Source organism: Pteropus medius, unplaced genomic scaffold (genome assembly GCF_902729225.1).
Source record: "Pteropus medius unplaced genomic scaffold, Ma_sr-lr_union100, whole genome shotgun sequence".
NCBI classification, from domain to species: Eukaryota; Metazoa; Chordata; class Mammalia; order Chiroptera; family Pteropodidae; genus Pteropus; species Pteropus medius.
Window position 1 is genome coordinate 1,581,397 of NW_024349519.1, and position 19,302 is coordinate 1,600,698.

General features: G+C 34.9%; 1 protein-coding gene and 1 pseudogene across 4 annotated transcripts in view; one reads left to right on the top strand and one right to left on the bottom strand.

The window, feature by feature from the left end:
- The window catches only part of CCNT1 (cyclin T1), a 32,170-nt gene extending 13,692 nt beyond the window's left edge, over positions 1-18,478 (top strand). For 2 of the 4 annotated variants that reach the window (XR_005657162.1, XR_005657163.1), the window contains exons 5-10: positions 48-110; positions 1,873-1,918; positions 3,064-3,227; positions 3,382-3,452; positions 12,487-14,360; positions 14,657-18,478. Coding sequence is in view for 1 of the 4 variants with exons in the window: in XM_039882178.1 (XP_039738112.1) it covers positions 48-110; positions 1,873-1,918; positions 3,064-3,227; positions 3,382-3,452; positions 12,487-13,893 (1,751 nt within the window). In the remaining 3 variants the exon portion in view is untranslated. Of the gene's footprint in view, positions 1-47; positions 111-1,872; positions 1,919-3,063; positions 3,228-3,381; positions 3,453-12,486; positions 14,365-14,656 lie in introns of those variants that run through there. The other 2 variants (XM_039882178.1, XR_005657164.1) reach the window with 2 other exon arrangements.
- LOC120618658 (uncharacterized) lies at positions 4,691-4,809 on the bottom strand (annotated as a pseudogene).
- Positions 18,479-19,302: the final 824 nt, after the last annotated feature.

A 19,302-nucleotide genomic window follows, 5' to 3' on the forward strand; every position in this document is an offset into this window, starting at 1 on the left:
AAAATGTCTCAAGTACTTTAGCTTTTTAACCAGTTACTTTTTTTTAGGCTTTGAACTAACAATTGATCACCCACATACACATGTGGTAAAGTGCACTCAACTTGTTCGAGGTAAGGAATCCCAACTTGAGATGGTGCTCTTAAATTGTTTTACCATTTAGAGGCTAAGATTGCTGTGGACAAATACATAACACAGCTCCTTTGACCAAATGTAAAATTGAAAGGGCGACCTGGCTTAAATCAAAATGAGTGATTCTGACTTTGAGTTTTTCTGTTGAGTTCTTACAAATAACGTTTTTATGTGATTTCCATTTAAAGAAAGTTAGCCTCTTGAGGATGTTTGTCAAAGTGGGGGCAGATTTTGAAAAGTCACCAAATCATAAGTAACTAACAGCAAATTTTAAGGATGTTTTGGGAGTGGGTGATCTTAATTTGATTCTAGGATTGACTGTCCTAAATGTTCTGAAAGGCCACTCAGAGGATCATCTAGAATTTATTTGAATTTATTTCCATGATTAACAGTCCTTTGGCAGAACTTTCTTTTTATTTTAATTTAAATTTAGTAGCTGTAATTATGTGAAACCTAGTTCCTCATTTAATATAATAGTATCAAGAATATCTATTCACCATTGTGTATTTCATTGCCTTTTATAGATCAGACTGATAATTGGCCTTGTTTTGTATTTTGCTTCTGTGTGTTTTATCTGAAAATTCCAAGTTTTTCCTGAGTTCTTCATACTTTGAAAGCATTAAAAGATTACAGATTGGTAGTTAGAAAATAGTCACAGGGATGTGAAGTATGTGAAGTACAGCATAGGGAATATAGTTAATAATATTGTAATAATTATGTATAGTGCCAGGTGGGTACTAGACCAGTTGGAGGGATCACTTCATAAATTATATAAATGTCTAACCACTCTGCTATATATCTGAAACACATATAAAATAATATTGAATGTCAGATAATTGAAAAAAATTAAGAAAAAGTTTATATTGAGCAAGGATAGGGTTAAACAGAGATGGATATACGTTAATATTTAAGGAAGATTAAAATTTGCTTTGTCATCCAGAGCAGCTTATTTTGTTTGTTTTTGGAAAAGCAAACTTTTTTGAATTGTATTAAATAATTATGTTATTTGATGATTTCAGGATTAAATCACAGGTTCTCAATTTAAAACTTTTTTAAAGCACAAATCCCTTTTTACAAACATATCAAAGTCTTCTGAATTCTAATGGCCTCCAAATTAGTTCATCACCAGTTTAGTATTTCTCAGTGAACCCTTGTATCAGAATCTCTGAATTATTTGTTAAAAATGCTTACATTCTTCTTGAAACATGTTGAGTCATAGTCTAGGGAGGATGTCCAAGAATTGAATTTTTTTTTTTTTAATTATTATTTATGCCTACAGCACTTGGTCTTCTTAGGTGGTCTCCTATCCAAGTACTAACCAGGGCTGACCCTGCTTAGCTTCCAAGATCAGATATCAGGCTTGTTTAGGATGCCATGGTCATAGGCCATGGACTGTGGCTCCACTGGGGTGCGAACCCAGGACTTTCTGCGTATAAAGCAGACGTGCTAAACGCTATACTATGGAACCACTTCCAAGGAATTGAATTTTAAACAAGTGTCAGATACTTGATGTAGAGAATAAAGCTCGAGTCCCTAGGTCTGAAAGCAGCACAGTTATTATAATATAATGAAAAATTATTCACCTATTTTTGGTAGGATGTAAACTTAAGGTGGACAGGGATCATGTCTTCCTCATTCACCACTATATTCTCTACTTTGCAAATATTAAATGCTTACTAAATGTTGAGAATACATGGAACTAATAACTTTTTCCCTCCACCTGTTTTTTTTTTTTTTTTTTAGCAAGCAAGGACTTAGCACAGACTTCTTACTTCATGGCAACCAACAGGTTTATATTTTATTATTTTTCCTTTCTGTTTTGGGGATAGGACTTGACTTGGGTTGGGACTGTCACTTTTTGAGGGACATATAGAAAAATGTCAGGCCTGGCACTTAGTAAACTAGAACTCAGACTCAGTCATGAATTTTTGATAATGTGTTATAGACAATTTTCTGGTAAATATTGATTTTTATGCACACTTTTCATGTAAATTTCCATGGTGCTTTCTTAATTTACTAAGGTGATGTAATTATTTACTACTGATTGATAGCTTATTTAATTCTGCATGTGTTACTTAGCTTTGAAATATCCAAGAGAATAGTTCTGAAAGTTGGTAAACTTGGAATTAATTCATTGACAGTGACTGAAACAGTCTGATTGGAGGAGTCTGCAATAATTAGGATATTTTAAAAGACTTGTTTTTCCTCCCTCACTCCCAGATATATGGGCACGTATATGTCTAAAGAGTTGTAATGCTTTTTCTTTCATCTTTCCTTTTTAAAGAAAAACTTATTAATACATAACTTGTATTACTATGTGATTTGCTCATTCTCATCTCCAGTATATTGGTTGTTCATGGAAACTAAAGATATTCCTAATGACTTTCAGGGCTAAGAAAAATATTTTTATAGTCTGATAGGAGAAATTTAAAAAATAAACCATCAATCAAACATATTCACACTTAAGAGGGTGATTGTCTAGTCATTATTTTAAATAGACCAGACCTATGATTGCCAAGAGACAAGATATTTTTCGGGTATATTCTTAACTATATGATTTAGGGATTATACATATCAAATATCTTATAATTTTCCTTAAGTTCAGAGTTTATACTCAGAAAAATTTATCTTTATTTTAAAAAAACCGAGTACCCAGTTTTGTTTTTGTTCATTTTATTTTTTTGGCCCTTCATCAGTTTTGTGGACTGAATGATGTATAGTTGAAAATTTATAAACATTGTTGCCTGAGCAGGTGGGTTAATGGAAAATCATGTTAAGTGCTGAATCAGAGCACTGGATATTTCTTGCCCTTCTTGCTCTGCAGTGCTCTTAATTTTTTTTTTTTTTTTTTTTTTAAAATAATGGAGAGTTTTAACTTTGGGTTCAGAATTGAGAGCTCATGACTCTCTCTTGTTTCCTTCCCTCTGATGTCAGCCTGCATTTGACCACATTTAGCCTGCAGTACACACCTCCTGTGGTGGCCTGTGTCTGCATTCATCTGGCTTGCAAGTGGTCCAACTGGGAGATCCCAGTCTCAACTGATGGGAAGCACTGGTGGGAGTATGTTGACGCCACTGTGACCCTGGAACTTTTAGATGGTAAGTTTTAGAGTAAGGGTCCTTGGAAAGCACTTGATCTTGATCTGTCACATATCTGGCCAAAGGTGACTTGATTCAGATGAAAATAGTTGAGGTTATTCTTGTTTAATTATTTTTGTCTGAGTTTTTCTTATATGTTCTATTTTATTTATAGAACTGACACATGAGTTTCTACAGATTCTGGAGAAAACCCCCAACAGGTTCAAACGAATTCGAAATTGGAAGGTAAGAATATACCACAACTGGTTATTTACCCTAGGTTAGGAGTTTCCCTTTTTTTAGTTACACAGTAATTATGTCTTTAGCTTTATAGCTTGGTTACTGGCCCAGAGTCAATGGCTGTAGGTGACAGCAGGATTTTTGTGTTTTGCCACTCTTGTGATAGTCATTTGGTCAGGAACATTGGTTGAGTATTTTCTGTGTTGAGACTATTAGGGAAAAAAATGTGGCTTCTCTGAGTCAGAGTATTGGCTTCTGATAAAGATACAGAGTTACAGAGTTAGAGCTGATACCATAATTTTGTCTTTCATTACCTGCTTTTGAAATGGATTTTAGAATTTTTTAAAATATGGATTGAGGTCTAAAGTTATATTTCAAATATTTTTCAAAATCTTATTTATAAATAATAGAATCAATCTTCCTTTTTTTCCAGTGTCAGAAAGTTTATTTTAAAATGTTCCCTGCATTTCTCAGAAATCCAGATTGATAAGCTTAATTTTATTCTTGAGTTGAGTGATTTGCCTAGGGTTCAAAGGAGACTTGGATTTTTATATATGACGTTAGGTAAGGGTCCAGCTTCATTGTATTGAATGTGGATGTCCAGTTTTCCTAGCACCATTTGTTGAGAAGACTGTCCTTTCCCTACTGAATGGTCTTGGCACCCTTGTCAAAAATCATTTGACCATTTAGGTGAGGATTTATTTCTGGAGTCTCTCTGTCGTTCATCTGTATGTCTGTCTTTATGCCAATATCACACTGTTTTGATTATTGTAGATGTGTAGTAAGTTTTGAAATCAGAAGGTGTGAGCCTTCCAGTTTTGTTTTTTATTTTCAAGATGTTTTGGTTATTTGGAGTTCCTTGGAAATCTATATGAATTTTAGGATGGGTTTTTCTATTTTTGTAAAAAATGTCATTGGGATTTTGATATGGATTGCCTTGAATCTGTAGATGGCTACAGTATTCACATTTTAACAATATGAAGTCTTCAAATCCATAACATGGCATGACTTTCCACTCATGTATTATTTAATTTCTTTCAGCAGTGTTTTGCAGTTTTCATTGTACAAGTGTTTCACCTCTTTGGTTAATTCCTAAGTATTTTATATTTTTTGATGTTATTTTATTTTTTTAAATTTAATTAATTAATTAATTATTTTATGCCAAGCAATCCTTGGTTGACCTCACAGATTGCAAGGACCTTGTCAGCTTACAATCCCTTATTTTTATTTTTTTTTATTTTTTATGCCTACAGCACCTGGTTTTCCTAGGTGGTCTCCTATCCAAGTACTAACCAGGCCTGACCCTGCTTGTCTTCCAAGATCAGACAGGATCAGGCTCATTCAGGGTGGCATGGCCGTAGACTTGATGCTATTGTAAATGGAACTGTATTCATAATTTCCTTTTCAGATTGTTTATTGTGTATAGAAATGTAACTGAATTTTGTATTGATTTTGTATCCTAGTTTGCTGAATTAATTTATTCTTTTTTTGTGTGGAATCTTTTTGAATTTTCTACATATCAGGTCATATCATCTGTAAACAGATAATTTTACTTCTTTCAAATTTGGATGCCTTTTTTTTCTTGCCTAATTGCTCTGACGAAAACTTCCAGTACTATGTTGAATTAAAGTAGTGAAAATGGGCACACTTACCTTGTTCTTGATCTTAGAGAAAGCTTTCAGTCTTTCATCATTGAGTATGATGTTCCCTGTGGGTTCTTCATAATGGCTTTTATTATGTTGAGGTAGTTTTCTTATATTTCTAATTTACTTATTGTTTTTATCATGCAAGTGTGTTGAATTTTGTCAGATACTTTTTTTATATCAATCGAGATGACTGTGTGTTTTTTTCTTCATTCTGTTTATGTGGCATATTACATGGGTTGAGTTTTTATACGCTGAACCATCCTTACATTCCAGGAATAAATTTCACTTGTTCATGGTGTATAATCTTTTTAATATGCTGTTAAATTCAGTTTGCTAGTATTTTCTTGAGGATTTTTGCATCATTGGTCATAACAGATATTGGTCTTTAGTTTTCTTGCCTGGCTTTGGTATCAGGGTATTGCTGGCCTTAATGAATTGTGAAGTTTCCCCTTCATGTTTTTGGGAAAGTTTGAAAAGGATTGGTATTCTTTAAATGTTTGATAGGATTAACCAGTGAAGGGTTTTTTTTTTTTTGGAGATTTTTGATTGCTGATTCACTCTCCTGATTAGTTATAGGTCTATTCAGATTTTCTATTTCTTTATGATTTAGTTTTGGTATGTTTTGTATTTCTAGGAATTTGTCCATTTCATATAGGTTATCCAGTTTGCTTTCATACAGTTATTCATAGTACTCTTCTTACAGACCTTTTTATTTCTGTAGAATGAATAGCAATGTCTCCACTTTTATTTCTGATTTTTGTAGTTTGAGCCTTCCCTTTTTTTTCTTAGTCCATCTACCTAAAGTCAATTTTGTTGATCTCAAAGAACCAACTTTTGGTTTAATTAATTTTTCTCTATTTTTCCATTCTCTGTTTCATCTATCTCTGCTCTAATCTTTATTATTTCCTTCCTTTGGCTAGCTTTGGGTTTAGTTTGTTCTTCTAGTTCCTTAAGTTTTAAAGTTAGTTATTTTGAGATATTTTTTAAAATTATTTTTTAGAAATATAGTTGACATACAATATATTAATTTCAGGTGTACAACATAGTGATTTGACATTTATATACTTTATGATATGATCATCATGATAAGTATAGTAACCATCCATCACTGTACAAAGTTACTCTATTATTGACTATTTTCCCTATGCTGTACATTACATCCTCGTGACTTACTTATTTCATAACTGGAAGTTTGTACTTCTTATTCCCTTTTACCTTTTTCATCCATCCCCTACCTGCCTCTCCTCTGGCAGCCATCGGTTTGTTCTCTGTGTCTGTGAGTGTTTCTGTTTTGTTTGTTTTGTTTCTTTAGATTCTACATTTAAGTGAAATTATACAGTATTTGTCTTTGTATTATTTCACTTAGCATTATACCCTTTAGGTCCATCCATGTTGTTGCCATAGGCAAGATTTCATTCTTTTTTATGGATGAGTAATATTCCATTGTGTATATACACACTACTTTTTTAAATTCATTCATCTATCGCAGGCTGCTTCCATATCTTGGCTATTGTACATAATGCTGCAGTGAACCCAGGAGTGTATGTATCTTTTTTAATTAGTGTTTTCATTTTCTTTGGCTAAATGCCCAGAAGTGGAATTGCTCGGTTGTATGGTATATGGTAGTTCTATTTAAAAATTTTTGAGGAAACTCCATATCGTTTTTCATAGTGACTGCATCAGTTTACACTTTCACCAACAATGCAGGAGAGTTCTCTGTTTCCACATCCTCGCCAACACTTGTTATTTGTTGACTTTTTGATAATAGCCATTCTAACAGGTATGAGATGGTATCTCATTGTGGTTTTGATTTGCATTTTCCTGCTGCTTAGTGATGTTGAGCATATTTTTATGTCTTTTGGCCATTTGTATATCTTCTTTGGAGAAATGTCTGTTCAGCAGCTCTGTACCTTTTTTAATCAGAATGTTGTGTTTTTTGATGTTCAGTTGTATGAGTTCTTTATATATTTTGTATATTAACCCCTTGTCAGATATATCACTTGTAAGTATCTTGTCCCATTCAGTAGGCTGTCTTTTCATTTTGTTAATGGTTTCCTTGGTATGCAGAAAGTGTTTTAGTTGGATGTAGTCCCATTTGTTTATTTTTGCTTTTGTTGCCCTGACCTAAAGAGACAGTTTCCAAAAAATATTGCTAAGATTGATGTCAAAGAGTTTAGTGCCTGTGTTTTCTTCTAGGAGTTTTGTGGTTTTAGGTCTTACATTTACTCTTTAATCCATTTTGAGTTTATTTTTGTATGTGTTATGAAAAGTGGTCTAGTTTCATTTTTATTTTGCATATATCTGTCCAGTTTTCCCAACATCATTTAGCGAAGAGACTATCTTTTCTCCGTTGTATATTCCTGCCTCATTTGTCATAGATTAATTAACAATATGAGTGTGGATTAATTTCTGGGCTTCTATGCCATTCCATTGAACTGTGTGTCTATTTTTGTGCTGGTACCATACAACTTTGATTATATAACTTCGTAGTATACTTTGAAATCAGGAATTGTGATAACTCACAGCTTTGTTGTTCTTTCTCAAGATTGCTTTGGTTAATTCGGGGTCTTTTGTGGTTCCGCATAAATTTTAGGATTATTTATTTTAGTTCTGTGAAAAATGCCATTGGTATTTGGTAGGGATTGCGTTAAATCTGTAGATTGCTTTGGGTAGTGTGGACATTTTAAAAACATTCTTCCAGTCAGTGAGCATGAAAGTTATATCCTTCCATTTATTTGTGTTGTCTTCAGTTTCTTTTATCAGTGTCTTATAGTTTTCAGAGCACAGCAGGTCTTTTGCATCCTTGGTTAAATTCATTCCTAGGTGTTTTTTCTGATACAGTTGTAAATGGGATTGTATTCTTAATATCTCTTTCTGATAATTTGTTGTTAGCATATAGATGATATACCACTGGTTTCTGTATGTTATCCTGTAACTTTACTGAATTTATTTATTCTAATAGTTTTTTGTTAGAGTCTTTAGGATTTTTTATATACAATATCATGGCATCTGTAAATAGTGACAGTTTTGCTTTTCCAATTTGGATGCCTTTTTTTTTTTTCTGGTTGTTCTGACAAGGACTTCTAATATTGTGTTGAATAAAAGTGGTAAGAGTGGGCATCCTTGTCTTGTTCCTGATCTTAGGGGAAAAGCTTGTAGCTTTTTACTGTTGAGTATGATGTTAGCTGTGGGTTTCTCATTTGTGGCCTTTACTATGTTGAAATATGTTCTCTCTGTCCTCACTTTGTTGAGAAAACATAAAAATGGATGTTGTATTTTGTCAAATGCCTTTTCTGCTTCTATTGAAATGATCAGGTGATTTGTTTTGGTAATGTGGTGTATTAAATTGATTGATTTGCAGATATTGATAATCCTTGCAATCCCTGGAATAAATCCCACTTGATTGTGGCGTATAATCCTTTAAATGTGTTGTTGAATTTGGTTTGCTAATATTTTGTTGAGAATATTTGTATCTTTGTTCATCAGGGATATTAATCTGTAATTTTTTTTGTAGTGTCTTGGGTTTTGGTATCATTTCTTTTTAAAATGTATTTATAGCTATAAATTTCTCCCTTAGCACTACTTTTGCTGCATCCCATAAGTTTTGATATGTTGTGTTTTCATTTTCATTCGTTTCTAGATATTTTCTAATTTCCCTTTTGATTTCTCCTTTAATCTGTTGGTTTAAAAGTGTGTTGCTTGATTTCTATGATTTTGTCAATTTTTCTTGTTATCGATTTCTGAGTTTATCTCATTGTGGTCAGAAAAGATACTTTGTATGATATCTATGTTTTATTTATTTTATTTTTAAAATTTATTATTATTTTTTTTTTGGTGATATTGGTTAATGAAATCCTGTAAATTTCAGGTGTACAATTTAACAGTTAGGCATATATATATTACATTGTGTGTTCTTTCTGTGTTCAGAAAGAAAGATTTCTCTATGTCACTACATATTTGACCCCTTTTATCCCATCTACCCTTTGGTATATGCCTAGAAGGAATAATACTTTCACTGTTTGTAACTATAGTAGTAACAATTCTCAACTCCCACTTAGTCTAACCACTAGTCTGTTGTCTATGTCCATGAGTCTCTGTTTGTCTTGTTCATTTATTGCTTTTAGGTTTATATCCCACATATAAGTGACATCATGTGGTTTTCAACTTTTTCTGTCCGGCTTAATATCTATGTTTTAAAATCTATTGATACTTAGTTTGTGGCTTAACTTATGGTCTATGCTGGAAATTCTTCCAAATACACTTGAGAAGAATGTGTATGCTGCTGTTTTGGTTAGAGTGTTCTGTATGTCTGTGAGATCTAGGTGGTTTCTTTGTTAAGTCCTCTATTTCCTATCTTCTGACTGGTTTTCTATCCATTACCGTGAGTGGGTTATTGAAGTCTCCAACTATTACTGCAAAACTATTTCTCCCTTCAATTTTGTCAGTTTTTGCTTCATATATTTTGATGGCCTGTCATTAGGTATGTAAATGTTAATAATTGTTAGATCTTTTTGCTGTATCGATCCTTTAAACAATTATAGAATGTCCTTTGTCTTTTGAAACCTTTTTTGATTTAAAGTCTATTTCATCTGATAGAGTATAGCCACCTACTCTCTTTTAGTTACTGTTTGCATGGTATCTCTGTTCCTTTCCTTTCACTTTCAACCTGTTTGGGTATTTCGATCTCAGTGCTTATAGACAGCATATAGTTGGATCATATGTTTTTATCTATTTTCCTAATCTCTGTCTTTAAGCATTTAATCCAGTTACACTTAATTATAGATAAGGAGGGACTTCTGTCATTAATCTGTTGTTTTTTATGCCTTATAGCTTTTTTGGTCTTCATTTTCTGCATGACTGTCTTGTGTTTAGTTGATTTTTTATAGTGAAATTTAAAAATTCTTTTATTTCCTTTTTTGTGTATTCTACAGTTAGGTTTGTGTGGTTACTATGGAGATTATTTTAACATCCTAAAGTTAAAACTCTAGTTTGAATGTATACCAGTTTAACTTCAATAACATACAAACTCTTTTATTGCTGCATTCCTACCCCTTTTGGTTGTTGATGTGACAAAATTATATTTTTATACAGTGCGTGCCCCAAAACGTAAACCAATAATTGTTTATATCCATTAGGCTCTTAAAATATATAGAAAATAATATTTGGAGTTATAAACCAAAGTCATGGTAATACTGGGTTTTACACTAATAATTGTGTTTTCTTCTTAAAATTTGTTAGTCTCTTAAATCATGTAGAAAACAGGAATCATAGTTATAAACCATTGTTAGAATAATATTAGCTTTTATAATTGCCTATATTTTTACCTTTATTGAGATTTTTTCTCCATATGGCTTCAATACTGTCTAATATCCTTTCATTCCACCTTGGAGGACTCCTTTGAGCGTTTCATGCATGGCCGTTCTGGTAGTCTTGAACTCTCTCAGCTTTATCTGGAAATGTCTTAATTTCAACCTCAGGTTTTTGAAAGATATTTTTTGCTGGATATAGGATTTTTGGTTGACAGTTTTTCTTTCTTTTAGTACTTGGAATGTATCAGCCTCCTCTGTTCTAGCCTCTAAAGTATGTAATGATAAATCTCATGATCTTGTATGTGATAATTTGCTTTTTGCTTGCTGCTTTCAAGATTCTGTCTTTAACTTTTGAAAATTTGATTATAACGTGTCTCGGTGTGAATCTTGTTTGAGTTCTTAGTTAGAGATTATTGAGCTTCTTGAATGTTTATGTTTATGCCTTTCATCAAATTTTGGAAGTTTTCAACCACTATTCCTTCAGATATTCTTCGTGCCCCTTTCTCTTTCCTACTTCTGAAAATCCCATGATGTATATGTTGGTCTACTTAATGGTCTATCACAGGTCCTTAGGCTCTGTTCACTTGCTTCAGTCTTTTTTCTTTCTGTTCCTTAGACTCGATAATTTGCATTGTTCCATCTTGAAGTTTGCTGATTCAGATCTACCTTTCAATAACTAGTGTATTTTTCATTTCAATTATTGTACTTTTCAGCTTCAGGGTTTATTTTTGGTTTCTTTCTAGGGTTTCTACCTCTTTATTAATATTTCCATTTTGTTCACACTGTTTTCTTGATTTTCTCTACATCTTTACTTTTTTGAGAATCTTTAAGGGAGTTAAAGTCTTTGTGTAGTAGATCTGCCATCAGGTATTTTTTAAGGACAGTTTCTGTTGATGTAATTTTTTTCCTTTGAATGGGCCATTAGAACTAATGGGCTTTTAGAACTAATAAGTATTATTATATGCCTTGTGATTGTTTCGTTGTTGTTGTTGAACACTGGACGTTTGAATCTAATAGTGTAGTAACTTTGGAAATCAGATTTTCTCCCTCCCCCATAGTTTGCTATTTTTTCTTATTGTTTTGTTCATTTTGGGGGGGTTGGGGGGGATTTTGTAGGGCATCTCTATGCTGAGGATCAGCCTGAGGTGTAAACCTAAGGTCTTTTCTGAACCTTTCCCTGGACATGCATTCTAACTTTCCCTGTATATAGAATTGTTTTTGAAAGTCTTAAGGTCTGGCCTCCCCAAAGGGGAAAAAGCAAAAAAATGAGAGGAGGGAGAGTGTTGGCCTTTTAAATCCCCTAGAAGTTGCTTCAGCCAAAGAGGGAGGGGCTTGCAACAATAGAAAAGGTGCAACAGTGGCTGCCTGCCTTTTGGTATGTACCTCTGTGACCAAAAGCAACAATCAGCAATCATAGCTCAGATCCCCAATATTTGGAGATAGAGTCCTTTTTGCTCACCCTGGCTTCCTCAAAGTGTGTGCAAACTTCTCCAGAAATGGGTGCACAACTGCCTGCTATGTGGCTAGGGGTAAGCGCTGGTAGTTTCTACTGTGCTGAGAACTGAAATTGATGGAAATTAACCCTAATTTACTGTCCAAGTCTTACCCTGGAAGTTGCAAGCCTTCAATAGAGTCGAGTTCTAAAATAGATTCTGCCAGTGCAATTGTTGTTAAGGTGGAGAAATAGATTCCTGTTGCTTCCTACTCTGCCACCTTCCCAGAATCCTTCTCTTTTTTTAAGGCTAAATAATATTTCATTGTATGTATATACCACATTTTCTTTATCCATTCATTGATAGATGGACAGACACTTGGGTTGCTTTCATATCTTGTCTATTGTGAATAATGCTGCAGTGAACATGGGAGTGCAGATATCTCCTTGAGATCCTGTTTGTGTGACTCTTCATTGAAGGTTTTTAAAATCTTCTGTCTCCTAATGGTAATAATTATCAGTCTTATGTTAGAGTAGCTGCATGCTTTTGGGCTATCCGGTGTGCAGTCACAGCAAGCACAGTCTACTCATTTTATTGTTTTTTTCTATTCGATATTACCTGAAGTGAAGAGATATCATTTGCTTCATTCTAGGCATACCAGGCTGCCAAGAAAACAAAAGCAGATGACCGGGGGGCAGATACTAACACTTCGGAGCAGACGATCCTCAATATGATTTCCCAGAGCTCTTCAGATACAACTATTGCAGGTTTAATGAGCATGTCAACTTCTTCTACCACAAGTGCAGTGCCTTCTCGTCCATCCACTGAAGAGTCATCTAACAACTTAAGCAGTGTGGAGATGTTGCAGGGCGAGCGCTGGCTGTCCTCCCAACCTCCTTTTAAACTAGAATCTTCTCAGGGTCATCGGACTAGTGAGAATGTAGCACTTATAGGAGTTGATCATTCCTTGCAACAGGATGGTTCAAATGCATTTATTTCTCAGAAGCAGACTAGTAAGAGTGTGCCATCAGCTAAAGTGTCACTGAAAGAATACCGTGCAAAGCATGCAGAAGAGTTGGCTGCCCAGAAGAGGCAACTGGAGAACATGGAGGCCAATGTGAAGTCACAGTATGCATATGCTGCTCAGAATCTCTTATCTCAACATGATGGCCATTCTTCCGTCATTCTGAAAATGCCCATAGAGGGCTCAGAAAATCCTGAGCGGCCTTTTCTGGAAAAGCCTGACAAAACAGCTCTCAAAATGAGAATTCCAGTGGCAAGTGGAGATAAAGCTGCCTCTTCAAAACCAGAGGAGATAAAAATGCGTATTAAAGTCCATGCTGCAGCTGACAAGCACAATTCTGTAGATGACAGTATCACAAAGAACAGAGAGCACAAAGAAAAGCATAAGACTTACCCATCTAACCATCATCATCATCATAATCACCACTCACACAAGCATTCTCACTCACAGCTTCCAGCTGGTACTGGGAACAAACGGCCAGGTGATCCGAAACATAGTAGCCAGACAAGCACTTTAGCGCACAAAACCTATAGCTCGTCTAGTTCGTTCTCTTCTTCCAGTTCTACTCGTAAGAGGGGTCCCCCTGAAGATACTGGAGGGGCAGTGTTTGATCATCCAGCCAAGATTGCCAAGAGTACCAAGTCCTCTTCCATAAATTTCTCCTTCCCTTCTCATCCAACAATGGCCCAGTTGCCTGGACATAGCTCAGACACAAGTGGCCTTCATTTTTCACAGCCCAGCTGTAAAACTCGAGTTCCTCATATGAAACTGGAAAAAGGCCCCACTGGGGCCAATGGTCACAACACAGCCCAGACAATAGACTATCAAGATACTGTGAATATGCTTCATTCCCTTCTCAGTGCCCAGGGTGTTCAGCCCACTCCACCCCCTGCATTTGAATTTGTTCATTCTTATGGTGAATATATGAATCCACGAGCTGGTGGAATGTCCTCCAGATCTGGCAACACAGACAAACCCCGGCTACCACCTCTACCTTCAGAACCTCCTCCACCGCTTCCACCCCTTCCTAAGTAAAAAAGAAAAAGAAGAGGAGAAAAAACTTCTTTAAAAACACATGCTTTTTTTTTTTTTTAACTACTGATTCTGGACTAAGAAAATTACTTCCCTAATGAAATATGTCTCCCTTCTTGGACTAGGGAAAAAATTAATATTGAGACATAAGCGGGAAGATGGTAGAGGGCCTTGGTTACTATATCTGCTGCCTCAAAAATGTAACTATTTTATTATAGTTTTTATTGGTATTAGAGACATGAGAATATTGAAGCTGTGAAAGATTAAGAATACTTTCTCTATTCTTGGCCTCTCCACCTCCTAATTAGGTCGATTAGAGTTGATATCTTCCCTCTTCTTGCCAGGACTGAAATATGGAGGGTTTGTTTTTATCAAACAGTTGTGGATCCTTTTGGTGTTTAATATATCAGAAGAGAGGAAGTATTTAAACGTCAAAAATTTTTAAGAGACTTAAAAATAATTTAAAGAAAGTAAGTTATCTGTTTAGTTTTTTTTATATAATTGGGGAGGGGATAGGGATTTTGCTGTGTGTATGAGATACATAGCAGTGAGTCCTGGGGGGTGGGATTGGAGGGTGGGGGATATGTAGATGGGATGGGAGGGTAGGCATTTGGCCATGAGTTCTGAGATAGACTCTGGCCACTTGAAGTATTGAGACCTTTAAGTGTGTATGTAAGTGTGGGTATGTATGTTTTTAAGTGCGTGTGTTTAAAAATCATGTTTTATCTTTCCCTCCCTGTCCCTCACCATTTTCACTTCCCAACAGTCTACTAGAGAGAACACGGTGTGGCCTTTAGAACTTGAAGGAAGAGGCATGCATTCAACATGGTATTTCTCCCTTTCTTTATGTTGTAATTGAGTGGTAGCCTTCTAAATTCTAGTTTGGGCAAGTGCAGCCAATGGCCTGACTCTGGACTCTATTATAAACACTTCGTTTTTTACCCCTTTTTTCCTTTTGATGCAGAACAAAGGTGGGGTTGAAGAAAAAGGGTTAGAGAGCAAGGCTGGCTTCTGGCCTACAGAATTAGGTGTGTCTTCTTTTCAGGTTGGGCTTTGGGAAAGTGTTCAAGTGAGAGCAGTCTCAAGGTCTCTGCCTGTGAAAGTCCAGACCATGTCTCAGAATAGTTCTGGGAGAAGCCATTGAGCTAGAGGATCCTGAAAACAATGAAATTGTGATTGGGGATTTTTAGGACATTGTATTTTAAGTTATATTATAAATGTGAGACTTGCTTTTTATCTGTATATCTGAAGAGAAACAGCTGCATCCTTAATTTTTGCAGCCTATATAGCTTCAGAGTTTGGAGCTTGTGGATTTAACAGTACTAGTGCCATTAGGGTTAGCAAACCTAACCTACAGATATTGTTGAGTGTCCATTTTTGGTGGCTTTAGACTCTAGGCAGAAGGTTCTTCAGGAGATTTCTAAGGATCCTTTTAAAAAAAATGGATCAGGTATCCTGTTAGGGTACTCGATTATCCCATATTTTAGGAGTTAACATTTTAGTTGAGGAAAGGAATCTTTTAAGGAGCTAGAAAAATTCTAAGCCAAGTTGTCTAACTGAAAATGCCACCTAGCCATGGATCATTTGATGTGATATTGTTTGGTCTTCGTGGCATTTTTTGCTATGGAAAAATGATGCAGTTTGAATTTGTCTTGTTTTTAATGTAGCTTCCTTCACAGTGAATATTTTTACGGACAAATTGAAATTTTTTTCATTGGAAGTCATAGGGAGACAGGAGTTATACATTTGCTGCTGCTTGCCATCAACAAATTGGAGAGAACACTGAAGCAGTTGGAATTGATGATGCACTGGCCTAATATAGGAAAGAATCTGTACAATAAACCTTAACTGAAAGTGAATTAGTGTCTAGCATCTTTGCATATTTGAACTGTCTGGAGTGCCTGTCATTGCTGTGTAAAATGAGCTCTCTGCCAGCCTATAAACTAGTGTTATTTTTGACTTGGAATGTCATTTCACTTTTATAGATGACATTTTCCTCTTCTTGATAGTTTGTGTTGTGCTAGATAATTGGTAGTTGTGTGGTGTCTTTACTAAATATAGCCTTTCTGTTTAGATTTTGTTTGGTGAAGTCTGCTCTCCTTCTTGACCTTTAGTTTGCATCTGTATCTTTGTAGAATTGATGATCACTGATTTGATTATGAAAATGTCTTCCAGCTTTTAATTTTTCTCATCAGAAGTCACATTTTCTAATCACATGCACTCCCTCACCACAGAGACATACATATCCACTTGGCCTAATTAGCAGTTCTCCATGATAGTCTGTAGTTAGTTCCTTAGAACTCTCTCAGGAGTGAACTTAGAAAAAAGTGCTTACTAGAGCCTAGAGCCTAAGACCTGCTTTATACTGTGTAGTCTGCCTGTATACTAGAAGATCATTCTAGTATAGATCAGTTTAAAGACTTTTCTATATTAAGGCTTCTTGATACTGTTTTAAGGTATCTGCAGTGTCTGCTTTTAGATCTGTGCATACTTCATGAACTCATGGTCTCTGCATGAAAGCTGCTGCATTGTCTTTGGGTTAGCAGATGTGCCTGTCAGTAGCATGCATATTGTCCAAATTCCCATAAACTTAGGCTTCAAAGGGTTGTGTGGTTTCTAAACTGTGTCTTCTCTACTCTCACTTTCAAAGAGTGAGAAATGGGGTTTATATACCCAAAGTTCATCTAGTAAACATGGCTTTTTCCCCTCCTTTTAACCTAGACTATCAAGGATAAATGGTAGTAAGCAGGCCTGGAGCCTCAAGTTCGGTAAAACTAATTCCTAAACTTTGTTTGAATCTCATGTTCACAAAAACAAATACCTGTGGATTGTCTTTAGGGTTTTTAATCAGACACCCGTGTTGCTCTTAGCTGAACTCTAGTGAAGCATTAATCTAAAGCTAAATTGGTCTTCTGCAGTATCAGTTATGCTTTTTGGGTTTAGAAAATACATGGAATTAGTTTAGTCTTCTCACTTAGGAATCAGTGTGTTTCCATACCTGAGATCCTCAGCTTGCTTTTTTTTCCAAAAAAAAAAAAAATGATTTTAGTGTTTTGATTTACTGCATCCTTTTTCATAGTTCTGTATTATTGGCTTCACTAGTGTTGATATAAAAAATTTTTAAATCTCCAGTTAGAAACAGCAGTGGATTAGGATATAGGAATAAAATCATGGTAACATTAGTGCGAGATTTCCTTAAGCCTCTGCTACCTAATTCCCCATATTGAAAATGCATACGCCTCATACCTTGCTTCTGGTCAAAGGCAATCAGAGGGGTCTTATCCCAGCCTGGTTGAATTTTAAACATCTATGTTGCCCACAGAAACATAGGAACTGTGGGAACTTGGGAAATGATTACTTTTTAAAAAGGATTATTCTTTTTTTATTAGTTACTTAATATGCTAGGAAAAGAGATTCTAGAACAGCTTGAAGTTGGAATACAAATATTCTCTTGGGTTTGAGAGAATTTAAGCAGTCTATGCAACCTTTCACATGGTGAGAAATAAGCCCTCCACAGTCTCCCTAAGCTTTTAGTGACTTTGATACCTCCCCCAAATTTCTCATGTTGCTGCTTGTTAACACCCAGCTTTTAATGAGTATTCGCTCCTGATGGTTTAAGAAATGTTCATGTGGTATCACATTATCAAGTTTTGTCTTTTATCTCTCTGCGGATATGGGTTTGAAACAAGTATGGTACTGTAATCCTATCTAATACAATGGTCTAGAATAATAATTATTTTTTAGTCGGAGACCCATTTTAATATTTCTGGTTTTTCATATGAACTTGGCATTGGAAAAGGGAGGGAAAGAAAATGTTTACTAAAAAGCAGTGTCTACTCTTCCCCTTTATGAGTGTGTATTCATGGTTGAATGAAAAGAACAGAAAGACCCTTGGGTTTTCTGTTGCCATGTTAAGTGTGGAGAGGGATGCTTGACAGCATGCTAATTGAAGCCAGAGCAAGTGTGTCTCCAGGTTATCAGGAAGTCTTCATTTTAAAGCTGAAGACCTGACTGATTCGTGGCTGATAACACTGGAATTGATTAGAAGATGGAGGTGATGGCTGGGTTAAGCACCCAGAGAGAAGAATGCAGCAGCCTAACTTAGTGTTAACCTAGGTTTCTGGATTTGAAACTGACCTTTCCCCTAAAATTGTCCGTTTTCTTATCAGACCAAAGAGCAAAGAACAACAACAACAAAAAAAAAAAAAAAGAAAAAAAAAAGTAAAACACTTTACCAATCTATGTCACTCAGGTACAATTTTGTGGTGATATTATTTTTTGTCCATTTTCTTTGTATTGCTCTTAAGAGTCCTTTCTCAGCATATTATTCTGCTGTTGCCTCTGTCCTCCTTGGGGCATCTCAGTTCTGGATGCTGCCCCTAGTATCTCTACTGCTGTTATGTGAATGATAGGATGTAAATGACCATTACAGTAAGGGCTCTTTGTAAAAAAAATTAAATTTTTAAAAAAATTTTTAAAAAGATGTATACATTTTATAGTCTGGCTATCAGTTTGATATCTTGCTGTCAAGTATGTTTCTCAATCTGTATTTATCCATCCCATCAATAAATGTCAATTATAAAACATTCATCTGATTGCTGTTTATGTGTACCGAGTCTTCAAATTAGTTTTTACTTGTCATTTTATTGATATGATTATAGTTTTGTTTTAGTTTTGGTCGTAGTATGTACTTTCTTACTACACAAGATCCTGTGGGAATTGAGTCCATCAGAAAGACCTAAGATTTGGTCATCACAGTGAAATTGATAGTGTAAAGTATGATGTAATGGGGGGGGACCCTCATTCAGAATCGTTGTGTGGATACCTGGAAGAGTAACTGGTACACAAAAAATATATAGCTCTTAATAGATGATAGTAACACTATCAAACATTCATAATTGTATACTTGGTTTCTTTGAGAAATTGAAATATTGGTATAGACTAGGAGTGCATTTGGAAGGAAAAAATAAATAGCATTCTTGGTGGTGCCTGGAAAAATTGATAGTGAATACTCTTTTTCCTGGGACATAATAAAACCATACATACAAGGTAAATCTTATAAATTACACATTTAAAAAGAAAGAATTTTTATGCTAAAATACTTCATCAAATATATGGTGATGGAAAGCTATTTGACTTTGGGTAGTAAACATACAATGCAATATAAAGATGATGTATATAGAATTCTACACTTGAAACCTATATAATTTTATTAATGTTGCCCAATAAATTTAATAAATTTAAAATTTAATAAAATTTTAAAAAATGAAAAGTATTCCAAAATTATAACACAAAGTTAGCATTAGCTATAGTTTAAAAACTCTAACATTTCTAAAAAATCACTTGAGTTCTGTTCATTCCATTTTTTTAAAAATAAAACAACTTAAGATTTTTGTTTGTTCTGCCTTTCCT